The following is a 14,736-nucleotide window of genomic DNA, read 5'->3' as shown; positions in this document are numbered from 1 at the left end:
TCCACTTCAAGTTTTATTAAATAAATTCCACACATATACCAAGATCATCAGCCCATTGTATAGTATTTCACATCTAAAGCCTGGGACTAGATTCTAGGCTCAGTTATCCACAGTGAACAGAAGGGATGCCTACTTCTTGAGAATTTTGTACATTTGCTCTTGGTCTGCTTACCTAAAAATGGTGATGATGAGAGAAGCAAGAAACCTATACAAAGGTCCTGTCTTGGGCTTCAATCACAAGAGCTTAACACAAACTTGGGAAAGGGCCATTTATGGCATAATCTTTTTTTTCCAGTCTGAGAAGTCAGCATGTTACTTTTCATAGTCCAAAGATCAAGTCACAGCACAGCAGGAGATAGTCCTTTAGCAAAGAAGGTCACATTCTTGTCCTGTATTTTGTATTGATAAATAAGATTGCGAGTCTGCTCAGACTTTGGCTGCTGCAATCCCCTCCATAGGATTTTCAACTGCAGAAATAAGGAGGGAGAATGAATGGAGTCACCTTTGGGTAGCTTGTTCCTGTCCCTGTCCCTGTTCCTCCATCCCTCTAATAACTTTTCCCATATATAGCTTCAACCAAAGGTAACTAACATCTCTAAACAAGGGCATTAGGATTTTATATACCACCAGGTGTGTTTTCTTCAGGACACTCTTATTCTAGCAATATCACCATAAAGGAAACAGTATGATGCAATGTGATGGGCCAGAACTTGAAACAAGGTGCTTAGTTCACATCTTTAAAGGAATTCATACCTTTAAAGGAGTTCACACATTAGACTTCACACCTTTAGAGAGCGTATATAAGGAGGAAAGAACAAGTCCACTCGTGGACTTCCAGAAGATTCACAACTAGGATTGATTTCCGGGAGATTCACAAGTCAGAAGCCCACAATCCCACTCTCTGGGAGGAGGAGTCAATATTCATTCCAACTTCCACCTTTGTGCTGGCTGGAGACATTGGGAGGACGAGAGGCTGAAGTTGGCTGGAGAGATTCAGAGGGAGCTCTTGGAACCAAGGAGAGAGATAGGCCTCTATTAAAGCTAACCAGGCCCAGGAAGATTCAGGACTTTGAAGGACACAATAAAGGATCTGAACTCCTGGCTGCATTTGGGGTGATTATTACACTGAACTGAAACTAAGGCTGCCTCCAGAAGCTCCCCAAGAAACCTGCACTCAGAGAACAATTATAATTTAGAGAAGAGAACATTACAATGCAATAGAGAGTTCTGGGTTTAAATCTCAGTTCTCTAATAGAGTGCCAAAGTAGCCCTTTATTTTCCTCATCCAAAATAGATGGTCTTTGAGGCCCCTTCCTTCTCTCTACCTGGGCTCCTAGGAACCACATAATAACATTAGTCCCACTATTCAGTCACAACTTGGAGTTACCAACTTGACCCACTTAATTCACCAGACTTGCTATAAATGGCTTTTGGTCATTTCTAAAAGTGAAATCTATATCTTCAAAGAATCTACCAATGAAGTTCTTCAAAAGAATGGTCTGAAGTCCAATAACTGTCCAATAACTGAATTTTTGAAATTCAGAAAAATAACTGAAATTGAATACATTTTGAATTATAACAAGTACAGCCTCTCAAGGGAACCATTTTAAAAGTCAATGCTCATATCAGTTCAATATTTTGGCATGGTGATTTGACTTCTGGAGAACTCTATTTGGTATATGGACCATCATTTCATTCAATTGTAATCTGCAGTCTCCTTCTATTGGAAAGAATGGTCCCAATACCACCATAATCACCCTGAAAAAGAGACCTTTATTAAAAAGTTTTAACTAACCATCATTGCCCAGGTAATACCCACATTACCTGTCCATGAACATCCTTGCAGAATCCGGTGAGCAATCCCTCAGCCCGGAGGATCAAGCTGCTTTGGTGACCAAGAGCATTCATTAGCAACGCATTCTCCTCATCCTCTGTCTTGTCACTGTCATGCACCAAAGCTAACACATTTCCCTAGATCAAAGAGATCCAATTACTATTAAAGCACCCAAAGGAAAACAGTTCTTACTTATAAGAGAAAAGGTTCATTTGACTTGATTGCAAAATACAGGAACAGGAATACATTGAAGCTGGAAACAGAGGCAGAGACCAGGTTGTACAGAGCTTTAAAAGCTAAACAGAGGGGTTAATCTTTTCCCTTAATATAAGGGGAAGCCCCTAGAGCTGGCAGAATAGGAAGGTCACATGGTCAGATCTGTGCTTAAGGGAAATGAGTTTAGTAGCTATGAATAGGATGGACTGGAGCAGTACAAGACCAATTATGAGACTGTTGCTGCTATATCTACTTTATCACTAAGTCTTTCAATGTATCCTTTTTATTCACCTTCTCTTTTCCATCCTTACCACTATTACTGAAATTCTTTTCTTCGTTAGCTGAAGCTACAATTGTTTCTTTTACAGACTCCAATTCAGTTTCCCTGCTTCTAAGCTCTTCCCTCTCCAATTCATCCTGTTTCCAACCACTAGACTAATCTCCCTAAAATACTACTCTATTTCATTTACTTAATAAAACCCTTCCTTATGAAGCCCAATGTCATAGCCTGTCCTCAGGATCTTCTAAAGCCTACTTTCAATATCTTTTCCAATTTTGTTTTCTATCTCCTGTCTCCTCCGTAAAATCTCTGATACAGGTGACCTGCTTTACTCATTGTCCAGTGAAGAGACTTTGTACTTTTCTGCTTCTAGAGTTTTAACTGTGTGATTACTTCCATCCAGAATGTCCTTTCTTTTGTTATTTCTTTATAAAATTCTACCCCTCCTTTAAAACCCAGCTCAAATAATACCTCTAACATAAAACCTTCTCTGATTACCATAGCCTGACATGATTCTTCTTTTCAATTCCCAGAGCACTTACTGTCTTTATAAATTAATCATCTATTAGCTTGTGATACTTCCTCTATTCTTAGTTTGAAGAGATACTGAAATATTATATTATAGTTATTATATTTCACATTTATGTCTTGTCTTTCCAACTTTACGGAAAGCTCCTGGAAAAGAAAGGCTACCAATTTATATTTCTTTGTATCCCAAAAAAATGTTTTGTACAATGTATGAAGAGAATACATTTTTATTAATTTGAAACTATTATTTCTCAAGTTCTCCTCAAAAAGAGCAACAACTAAGAAAATTACCTTAAAGTTTCTTTTGCTTTTTCTGGACCTTTATGGAATTCAAAACTCTTACTAGTGGAAGTACTCTTTAAAGGCATCTTTATATATATATATATATATATATATATATATATATATATATATTGCAATTAATAGTATTTTATTTTTTTCCAATTACATGTGAAAACAATTTTAAATTCATTTTTGTAATATTATGAGTTCCAAATTTTTCTCCCTTCCTCCCTTCTCTCCCCTTCCCCAAGAGAGCAAGCAATCTGATATAGATTATACATGTACAATCATGTTACACATATTTCCACATTCATCATATTATAAAAGAAGAATCAGAACAAAAAGAAAATCATGAAAAAGAAAACAAACAAACTAAAAAGTGAAGACAGTCCACTTTGATCTGCATTCACACTCCATTTATTTCTCTGGATTTTCCAGCCTAAATCTTTTGGAATTATTTCAGATTATTGTATTGCTGACAAGAGCTAAACTGGTCATAATTGATCACTGCAAGATGTAGTTGTTACTGTGTACAATGTTCAAGATGTTATTGTTACTATATACAATGTTCAAGATGTTACTATGTACAATGTTACAAGATGTTGTTACTATGTACAATGTTCAAGATGTTGCTGTTACTGTGTACAATGATTTCCTGGTTCTGCTCACTTCACTCAATATCAGTTCACATAATAAATTATACCCCCAAAGGATGGAGATCATCTACCATAGAGGTTCTTCAAAAGAATAGGTCTGAAGGAAATTCCAGATTTTTCTGAAATCTTCGTGTTCATTATTTCTTACAGAATACTAGTATTCCATTACACTCATAAAGCACAACTTGTTCAACCATTCCCCAATTCCTAGACATCCCCACAATTTCCAATTCTTTGGATGGCGTCTGTTCTAAACTCAGCCTTAAGAGAAGCAGCCTTCTTACAATATCCTTACCGACAGTCACCATCTGTGCTTGAAAATTTCCAAGGGCAATGAAGTTACTGTGGGGTTACTTACAGACTACATGAGAACTGTCTGTCACCATATTATCTTATACTCTCCAAACCCAACATGGTGGGGTATATAAAAAGATGAAGCTCTTTGTGCTCTTGATGTTAACATACACTTCCAGTGCAAAGAAATTTTAGTCCAGGTAGCACAGAAGAGCTGTCTCTTCTGTATTTAACCTTTCCCCCTTCTTCCCACCTCTGGACTCTTCAGTTTGTACCTAGGGGATTTCTACATCAAAGGGAGTTGCCAGTTGGTCAGTCTTCTTCTTAGTTTTATGTTAATATGCTAAGCATCTGTGGTTCCATTGTCCACTCACTGATGTATATCAAAACACTGGAGGAGACTACAGTGCTCATGAGTGACTATAACAGGAAAAAAATGCACATCTTTGGATGACTTGCCTCTTCAGATGGAGCTAGGCCAGGCCGCAGATAAGAAATTCATCCCTGGATACAGTATGGTAGGTTCTATGACAATTTGTGTGCCATTAGCTTTGCTTTTGAAGACTCAGGATCACCTCCATGGCATAATGAGCGATCCAGAGAGGACTTCAGTGGGGGTTTATAATAAAGCTGACAATTCAGTTTAGTTGACAAACCATGTAACAACAACCAAAAAATACATTAGTCCTGTGCTGCCTCCCTCTGTCTTCTAAATTGATAGTAACAAAAGAACATAAGGGGGATCAAAGAGTACTAAGAATTACATTTTTTATTTTAGACCATCCAAACCCATTAATTTTGCTATTATTTTTTAAATGAAAGAATTCTGCCTAATGTTCAGTGAGAAGACTTTAATCATGTTAATCTTGACATTCTTACAAAAATAAAACAAAAGACCAAAGGAAGATGAAGCTAAATGGAAAAATGGCTTCTTACAGATTCCCCTCGAAGAGACAAGTAAAGGAGTTGGCAGACTGGATCTTATGATCTAAAGGCAACAGCAAAAATTTCTTTGGATAATTGGCAATCTCATATTGTTAAGACTAACAATTAGAATCTGTAAAAAGGGCTGAGCTGAAAATAACCAGAGCTTATTTATGCACTGACATCTGCTATAGAGGATAAGGAGATAAAAAAATCCCAAGAACTGAGTAAAAGCTTCCAAATTAAATCAACACCATCTTCAATACTCTTAACTTCAATGCAAAAGTGGGTGATAATGAATAAGCAAGAGAAAGAATGCACTGAGGGATATAAAATGGATAATTTTGGTTCTATTAAATTTTATACAAATAAAATTAATGTAACAAAGATTAGAAGGAAAGCAAAAAAATTGGGGGGTGGGGGGAGAATTTTATAGCCAGTTTCTCAAATAAAAGCTTCATCTAGAGAAACCCGAGTCAAATATGTAAGAATATGAATCATTCCCCAAATAAAAAATGGTCATGAACAGGCAGTTTTTGGAAGAAGAAATCAGTCACATGTAGTCATATGAACAAATATTCTAAATCATTACTGATTAGAGAAATGCAAATTAAAACAACTCTGAAGTACCACCTCATACCTATCAGATTGGCCAAAAAGAAACATCAAAGGGTATGTAGAAAAATCAGAATACTAATACGCTGTTGGAATTGGTCACTAATACACTGGTGGAATTGTGAACTAATTCAACCATTTTGGAGAGCGATTTGAAATTATTCCCAAAGAATTGTGAAACTACATTCTTTGCCCCAGCAATATCACTTTTGGTCTGTTTCCCAATGTGATCAAGGAAAAAGGAAAAGAACCTTTATGTTCTAGAATATTTATAGCAGCTCTTGTTTGTAATGGCAAAGAACTAGAAAATGAGGGAATTCCCATCAACTGGGAAATAGCTGAATGATTTGTGGTTTATGATTGTGATAGAATTCTACTTGTATTGTAAGAAATGATGAACAGGTTGGTTTTAGAAAGACATGGAAAGATTTGCATGAAATAACGCAATATGAAACAAGCAAAATCAAGAGAATGTTGTATATAGTAACAGCAATACTGTTTAAAGAGTAACTGAATAAGGTAATTTAATAAAATGAATATTCAAATCAACTACAAAGAGCTTTTTTTTCTTTTTTTTTCTTTTTTCTTAGGCTGGGGTTAAGTGACTTGCCCAGGGTCACACAGCTAGGAAGTGTTAAGTGTCTGAGACCAGATTTGAACTAGGGTCCTCCTGAATTCAGGGCTGGTGCTCTATCCACTGCGCCACCTAGCTGCCCCCAACTACAAAGAGCTTATGAAAGAAAAATGCTATCCATTCCCAGAGAAAGAACTAATATGTGGAAATATGTATTATATGGTTCCAAATATACATACATACACATATATTTGATATATCATATACACACATATGATATATATAATATATGATATGCATATATAAAAATACTGGCTTTTTCTAAGGGCAGGGTGGGAGGGAGGGAAGAAAGCAAATAACTGAAAACATAAGATGTAACAGAAAAATAAAATTTCTTGAAAGTGAAAAGTGATTCTCTAAAGGCATGGAGAAAGAAAATGAAATGTCAAATGTGGGGAACAAAAAAACAGCACAGTTTGGCTAGAACATGAGATATGTGATGGGAAATTTTGTGAAATAAGGAAGAAATCGTGACATCCACTTCCCCTATTATGGCAGAAAAGGGTTTTGCAAAGTCAAACTATTGCAGACACTCTTCTTCAACTGTTTTTTGTTGAATAAGAATGACCTTAATCAGGGGTGGGAAGAGCTGGAAGAGTTGGACTGAAAAGCAGACATATTTCAAAGCATCAGTACAACACTCCTTAAAAAAAAAAAAAACCAAGGCGGTTTTGAAAGACAAGCCGGATGCCAGGCTCTCCAGGGAGCCCCTCAAAGTTAGAGCCACAGAGGGACTCTTATGGGAGCTGCCTGGGGAGCAAAGCTGCAGTGGAGAAGGCCTAGAAGCAAGGGCACGGTGGGGCTTGGAGTAAGAGGGCAGGAAACAACCTGCAGCTCTAGAGGCCACCTCCCAGAGGCAAGATCCAGCAACTGACTGACTGAGGTGGGGGTGGGTTGTGGCCCTGGGAATGAGGTGATCAAACACCTCTACAGAAACTGGAAGTTCTGGGGGAGGGGCTGGCTGGGAACAAACAAGGATTCCTGAAGAGCTTGGTCCCAAAGGGCAAAGTGCCTCCGACCCAGCGAGGGCCAGCTTCCCCCATACTTTCAGACTCTAAAGATGACAGCCATCAAAAAGTCATTCAGAAAACAAACGTACCTTCAACTGGCAGCAGACAGTGGCTCTACAGGCCTGGATGAAGTCCAGAACAGCCACTGCTCGCACCCCCAGGCTGAGCAGGACACTCAGGTCATCCACCAAAAGCACTGGGAACTTCCTTGAAGCAGCATCTCCATCACCCGAGGGGGTCAGAGCTTTGTGCACCATCTCATACAAGGACTTCAGATCCGTGTCAGATTCCCTGGAAATGATAACCCCAAACCCCCAAAACAAAACCCCATAAGTTAATCCATTCATCAGTGCAGCCAGGTCCTTGAATGCCTACTCTGTGCTACACACAAAGAGGAACTGAAAGCTTCTTCCATCAGAAGCCTGCAGTTAGGTCAGAGGGAGAACACATCTGAAAAACTAAATACACAAAATAACAACAGACATAACTAAAGAATAACAACAGAAATAACAAAGAGATGCCCGAGGCAGAGTATGGATGACTGCAGCACAAGCACTAAGAGTTTCTAAAAGATCCAGCTCCCTGAGAGTTGAAGTGGTTGGGGAAGGCTCCAGAGGTACAGGGAACTGGAATGGGCTTTAAATGACAAATTATTCTCCCCCAAGTCCAGTTTAAACACAACCAAAATAGGATCCCAAAGCTAACCTACAGCAGAGGTCTGTATCATTCTATAGGAATACACACAGGCCAAACCAAGCTCAGGAACTCCTAATCCTAATTCATTTAGGGACCTGACTATGGTAGGACTCAGTGATTAGGGGATGAAGAGGCCACAGAGACCATCTCATCCAAACCTTGCTTTATAGTTAACACGCAGGGAGGAGAGACCTATCTTTAGTGAAACCAAAATCTCACTCCAAAGTTGCTGCTCTAACTACGGTATTTCCCAAAATGAGTAAATTGGAGCCCAGAGGCAAGAAGACTTAATTACCCCTGACCTGAAGCCACCTGACCCCAACTCCTGTGGGACCTGAATTATACCATATCTTCTGCCACAAGAAATGAACCTCGATCCCCGGATCCTTGGTTTTCATTTAGTAAAATGAGAATGCTATCTATGAAGGCCACAAGAGAAAATCAAGCTGAGAGGAGTTTGCAAAATTAAAAATAGCAGAGAATTAGCTAGTGGAAACTTCTATTTATTCATTCAATATAAAGTGACTTCTAAAGAAAGAGCAAAGTAACAGTATATTCTCCGATGTTCTCCTCTTTAAGACACACAAATATTCTTAGAAAAGAATATATTTAACTCACAGACAGAAGAAATAAATGGTCCAGTTTTCTCACTTTATAAGACATCTAAGATAATGATCTTTAGCCCAGAGAGGTCCAACAGCCAATAGATATAAAATGGATCTATGGGATATCGGGCTTCACAGAACAATGTAGTCATTAGTATTCGCTTAAATTTTAGAACATCTAGTGGCAATCTGAGGAGTTTGAGAGTAGAAAAAACTACCCAAAAATAATGAAAAGTAAGAGGCCAGTCAGAAGTGCCTCGCCCAGATGATATAGTACTGATTATGAAAGAACCTATTCTTGTTCACAAAACCTTACCCTCTTGCCAAAATGAACCACTCACCATTCCCCAAAACAATCTAAGACTCGGCCAGTCTTCCTTGTCATAAACTCTAAACACAAATTATTTCACTGCCCCACTCAAAGACCTCCAATAGCTCCCCATTGCCCTTTTAAGGGAATGGGTCTCCTACAATCAGATTCCAACTAGCCTTGCCAGCCTTGCTTTGATCCACTCTGCTTCACCTGTTTGAGCGTTTCCTGTTTCATCTGTTTATATTAACTGTTAGATACCTATTTATGATTTGTTCCCTCTCCCACCAGAATGTAAGCTCCTTGAGGACAGAGGCCACAAGTCTTTCATTTAAAAAAAATTTTGTGATCTGAACTAAAACACCAAATTAAACCAAGCATTTCCATATTCATAGTCAAGGAACATTATCTGTAGATCTCTATTGTGTTCAGCTTGCTTTTCTATTTATGTCTTGTTAACTACCTAAGTTCAGTCATTTTCATAGTTGACCCACTTGTCTGTGGTTCTTTCTGTTTTTCCTTCTCTCCCTCAACTTTCTCTTTTCTTTGTATCTTCTTTAGTAGCACAGTACTGGTCCAGAGTAAGCACTTAATAAAAATTTGTTTATTGATTTATTCAATCAAAACATCTAAACTGAATGACGAGGGAGATGAAAGTTTTTCCCTAAAGGAAGTGTCATTCCTGAGTGTCACTGACTAAGTCAAACCACAAATAGGTACCCCCATCACTTCCATCACAATTCTTATCAGAACAGGTTTCTCCAGATGAAATCAGGTTTCAATGAACAATAAGGCGGCACCATCCCATGAGTAGAAAAGTAGTCAGAACAACAGTAAGAGCAGCAGCTAATGCCAAGCAGTCCATATCCCAGGCAAAGAAGAACTTAGCAACGACCCACCTCTAGATGCCAAGAATTTGAACATTAGGGTTAAGAAAAGATCATTAACCTGATAAACTTGAGGGTGTTTGATTGTTCCTCTGACCCAAAGAGGATTTCAACAGTGGACTTTAGGCCTTCCAGGAATACCAGCTGTCCTCGATCTCGGGCAGCGATCAGATTGACTCCCTATGATAATAATTTAAAAAAAAAAAAAAAAAAAAAGATGAGACGGGTCCTGCCTGATCTCTGTACCTCAAGAAGTCTCCTCAAAGCCAGAATACTATCCATTTCTCTCCTCTTGTATGTAGCACTGATGAAAAATGAAATAATTTCCCATTGTCATAGCACTGCCACATTAAGGATACTTGGGGATCATCCATACAAACAGTTCTGAAGCTGATGGCTACTCAGAGAGTGACTTTTACCCAATATTCTAAAGCACCTGGGGAATACAGTTACAAGAGCTGCTAGACTGGGAGGAGGCAGGAAGCTGATCCTGTAGCACAGCTGGGCTTATAAATCCACTTTATATATTATTTTCTTGCTGATTTATATAAGCAGAGGAACAGAAATCATTTGCAAATGAGTATAGAAAGAATGCTGTATAACAGGAAATTGTAGGTGAATCATTTAATAAGCCAATCAGTTTATGATGCAGTTTTACTTTGTATTTTGTACCAATCTTTGGAGAGGGACATAATATTTTCATCATTATAATTCCATCTCATAACTCTCAAGCACACTATCTGTCCCTCTCTCTGATCATTATCATGGACTGAGAAGTCATTAAGTCCAATCCTTCCCCTTTTGTGGAATGTCTGACAGATAGGAAGAGCAAGCAGGAAGAGATGGTTTCTTTCTTGGGGTTGTTCCAAAGGCTCTTCCCTCTCACTCCTACTCCACTTCAAAGCCCAGCTCAAGTGCACTCTCCTCCAAAAGGTCATTTTTATCTGTGTATGTGTGTCCTATATTTTCTTATCTGGAAGACATTAGTTGAATGTAAGCTCCTGCAGGCCAGACACTGTCTCACTCTGATATGTAACCTTTCTATGACTCCCATTACTTACCACATAAAGCCCAAATCCTCTAGCCTGGCACTCAGGTCATCCTCCATTTTGAAGTCTCTTCAACCTTCTCTCCCACCACTCGTTACATGAACAAATCCATGATGCACATTCCCACTTCAGAACCTTTGCTCAGGCCACTGGCCCAAAAAAGACTATTCTGCGCCTTCTTCAACACTGTTTCGAATGAAACTTCTTTACAAACCTTGGCTTGAATCCCACCTCCTCTGTGAAACCTCCAACTAACTTAATCCCTAGTGCTCTCTCTCACCACTGAAACCCTATGATACTACACCACTCATGTGGTTATTAGCAGAAGGTGCCATATTTGGGTCCATTCTTTCCCATGAATTAGATAGACTATATGAAGAACATGGACAAAAATCAAATGGGATGAGGTTATGAACTATACCCTCAGAGAAAATATCTAGATGAATACAATTACTTGTCTACTGAAGCATCTGAATATGCTGCTTGTTATTATTAGGGTTTGTATATATCCTCAACTAGATGGCAAATTCCTAGGAGGCAATGTTTCTCCTCTTCTTTTTTTCCTTCCTTTCCTTCTTTCCCTCTTCCCTCCCCTACTCTTTGTCTTTCTGTCCTGTCTTCCTCCTTCTTCTTCCCCTCATGCAGGTGGGTACACACACACACACACACACACACACACACACACACACACACACACACGTAAAATACTTACCAGCTTTTGACCTACAATATTATAATGACTGAAGGATTGCAGAAGGGCCACAAAGCAAACCTTACAGTTAGCTGGAAAATAAAATAAATTCATCATTAGTAAAATTTTGGAGGCCAAAATTTATCTCACTCTGATATGTAACCTTTCAATACTACCAAATAAAGTCCAAATTCTCTAGCCTAGCATTATACATTTTGTTTGTAAGACTGGAAATCAATAAAAATGACACACTGACAAGAGCATTCAGTACCTGAGCATATCCTTTGAGACTGGAAGTCTAGCACTGAAAAGTAATTGCTAACAAGGACACCTGGATTTTATTCTGAACTCTACCAAAGACTCCATTCACCACTAACTCAAGTTTCTTCCTCTGTTCTGCCATTCTAATTTCACTTGCTGAATAAAAAAATTTTTTTTTTCTTCCCTTTCAATTCTTTCACAGGAGAGCTAAGAAGACTAAGATCTCTTTTATGTTAGCTTCTTTAAGGAAAAAAAAATGAATCCAAATACTATGACTCTTAGTTCTAATTCCAGGAGGCTGTGTGGGTTTGGAGAGAATGACGCCTTCATTTACTCAATACTTCTCTTCCAGAGAGAAGGTTTACACCCAGTATCTCCCCAGGAGGCAGGATTCTGAGTTATGTGATCACAGAATCAGGGACTCCAGGAGACAGTTCTGAACTTGGTTGGGAAGATCAGGGTTCAAATCCCATCTCAAGTAGTTACTAGCTGTGTTATCTTGGGCAAGTCACTTACCCTTCCTGTACCTCAGTTTTCCCCATTTCTATAAAATGAAAGGCTTTGATGGCCCGGAAGGTCCCTATGATTCACAATGGAAATGATGCGGAGGGTCATCTAGTTCAGTGTTTTATGGATGAAGAAATGGCATGACTTGTCCTGCACCAGACAGTCAGGACCTCAGTGCTCTCCATGTCCAGCTCTCTCACCTTGCCAGGCCTTGCTCTCTGATGACCCTCCTCTCCCTTGTGGACTCAGACTGCTCCCACTGGGATCATTGCCCGGCAGAGGCAGGTCTGGTTCGTCTAGAACTTTGTGCTTCAGGACCAGACTTGCTTTAGGGTGTGACACTTCCTGGAGGACCTCGCCCTCTACCTCTGAATCTCTTTCCTCCAGGATAAAGTCAGAATAATAATGAGGATGTCTTCACTGACTCTGGATTCCAAGAGTCCCAAGCCAGATCACGGTTAGGGGCACCTTCCCACAGGACCGTGCGCTGTTATCGTGGAAGGTCAGGCCCCAAACGTGAACACTGGGAGGATAAATGACTTTTCTCTGTAGGAAAAGTACTATTTAAATTCAAGTTGGCCTTAAATACCTCCTTAAATCAACATATCTTTCTAGGACAAGAACTGAGAGTGGTCCTACTTAAAATTTTATTTTCCAAATTAGATATAGCTATTGTGGAGATCTTGGCCCTCCTCTCAGCATCTCCTGGGAAGGAAGTGAAAGGGGAAGCCTGGATGTCCAGGCTGTTGTCACCTAAGAATTCTATCCCTTTGCTCACTGTCTGGCTCTGGGGCACTGAAAGTAAAGAAGTAAAAAAAAAAATTCAAACATTCACAGTTAAAAAAAAAAGGTCAGGGAAGGAAAAGGGGCAGCCACTCCCGTCTCACAGATGCGCACAGCAGTCCAAGGCCGCAAACGCTACAACCGGCGTTTTGTCAGCGCTCTTCCCCTCCATGGAGGAATTTACAGCCCAAACCTTAAGCTGAGGACCACATCTGTGGTTGCCCAGAGAAGCGGCTTCTCAGGCAGAAACAACAGAAAAGCCCCATCACAACGACACTTATTTATCTGGACACTTTTTAAAGGGCCCCTCATTTCCCAGACGGGGACAGGTAAGCCACAAAGGACTCTGTCTGTGGGTGTCTGTTCCCAGGCTGCAAGCTGCCGTACCTCTGAGGTAAAAGGAGAGGAAGTGGTGCACGAGGAAGCTTCCGTCTGTCTTGTTATCGCAGAGCAGAGTAAATGTCCCCTTAAAGATACGAAAAGATCAACAAGTCTGGGTAAGGGAGGAAAGGCAACAGGTGACCAAGTTTGAGTGGTAAAGTAATAATTTCATATCTAACTGATAATTAATGGTTACACTTCGGCAACTTAGAAAATCACCATCAGCATGGCGCTTGCTCCACACGGATCCTTCAAAAACAGTCCCGTTTTAAACAGAAAAATGCTTTCTCCCAAGAAATACTCATAAAAGATCTCGATTTTTTAGGCCTGCGTAATCTCCCGGTAAACTACAAGTCCCAGGGGGCGTGCCAACCTCCATTTTCCCTTCCTGTACAAAACGCAAAGCCCCCTGGGAGATGTAGTGCAGCAAGTTGGAGCAACAGCGAGGTGTGGCGGGATTTCCCTCTCCGTTTCTTCCTTACCTGCTCTGGCTTCTCAGGGCTGACATTCAGCAAGTTATTAAGCTCAGGGAACATCCCGAGCCTCGGAAGTGTTAGTGGTCAGGTCTTAAATGTGTAGGATAGGGCGGTTGAAGAGGCCTCAAAAAACGCCTAGAGACGAGGCCGGAACGCAAACTTCCACCACCCTTGCCATTGCATGAGAGGAATGCGCATGCGCACGCACTTGCCTTTCCCCGGAAGCGCATGAGCCGCTGACCCCTTGTAAAACCGACCAAGTACTATCCAACAAACTCCGTTAATGAGATTAAATAGTCCTGATATCTCAACCAGAGAAGGAAAAAGCAAAGAAAGAGATCTGTATGGACTAGGGTCCATAGTGAATAATGATTCAAAGGTTCACACACACACACTCTCCGTAAAAAGATGTTGTTTTTCCGATTTGCAGCAGAAACACAGGTGGGTAGAAAGGTAAGTGACTTGGGCCTCGAAACAGCCCGAGGCCGAATTCATCCAAGGCGACCCTTGAGCCACCTAGTGGCCTCGAGAAGATGAGCACTTTGTTCAAAATGTCAACCGGGAATGAAAGGTTCAACGTTAGGGAAATAATAAATAGAGTTAATTTTTATCATTTATTCCGTTCACCGCTCCTATAACCTGCTGTTGAACCGAGCTAGACAAAACCTCGAAACCGTGATGTATTGGGTCCAATACAAATCCGTGTTACATCATCTCCCTTGGACCCTCGCTGCATCAAAGCGATGTTTTTTTACAGCTCCCCAGCCAATCCTTTCCCCTTTTTTATGAACCCTTTGGGACCCAGGTCCTGCAGAGA

The 14,736-nt window shown here is 40.0% G+C and overlaps 1 protein-coding gene across 1 annotated transcript; it reads right to left on the bottom strand.

The window, feature by feature from the left end:
- ELP6 (elongator acetyltransferase complex subunit 6) lies at positions 1 to 14,115 on the bottom strand. Its single transcript, XM_074283095.1, has 7 exons — positions 13,926 to 14,115; positions 13,450 to 13,528; positions 11,533 to 11,603; positions 9,833 to 9,951; positions 7,363 to 7,564; positions 1,825 to 1,971; positions 1 to 467 (listed from the first exon to the last, which is right to left on the bottom strand). The coding sequence occupies exons 1-7, from the start codon at positions 13,977 to 13,979 to the stop codon at positions 339 to 341; spliced, it is 801 nt and encodes a 266-aa protein (XP_074139196.1). The 5' UTR covers positions 13,980 to 14,115; the 3' UTR covers positions 1 to 338.
- Positions 14,116 to 14,736: the final 621 nt, after the last annotated feature.

The sequence above is a fragment of the Sminthopsis crassicaudata genome, chromosome 1 (genome assembly GCF_048593235.1).
Source record: "Sminthopsis crassicaudata isolate SCR6 chromosome 1, ASM4859323v1, whole genome shotgun sequence".
NCBI classification, from domain to species: Eukaryota; Metazoa; Chordata; class Mammalia; order Dasyuromorphia; family Dasyuridae; genus Sminthopsis; species Sminthopsis crassicaudata.
The sequence above is the reverse complement of the archived record's forward strand: the minus strand, read 5'-3'. Positions and strand labels throughout refer to the sequence as shown.

Bases quoted from the DNA above. Each gene is read 5' to 3' on its own strand.
- ELP6 (XM_074283095.1), bottom strand. From the start codon at position 13,979: ATGTTCCCTGAGCTTAATAACTTGCTGAATGTCAGCCCTGAGAAGCCA. The intron at 13,529-13,925 runs GTAAGGAAGAAA...CGTATCTTTAAG, and splicing joins GCCCTGAGAAGCCAGAGCAG to GGGACATTTACTCTGCTCTG. The intron at 11,604-13,449 runs GTACGGCAGCTT...TTTATTTTCCAG, and splicing joins CCTCTCCTTTTACCTCAGAG to CTAACTGTAAGGTTTGCTTT.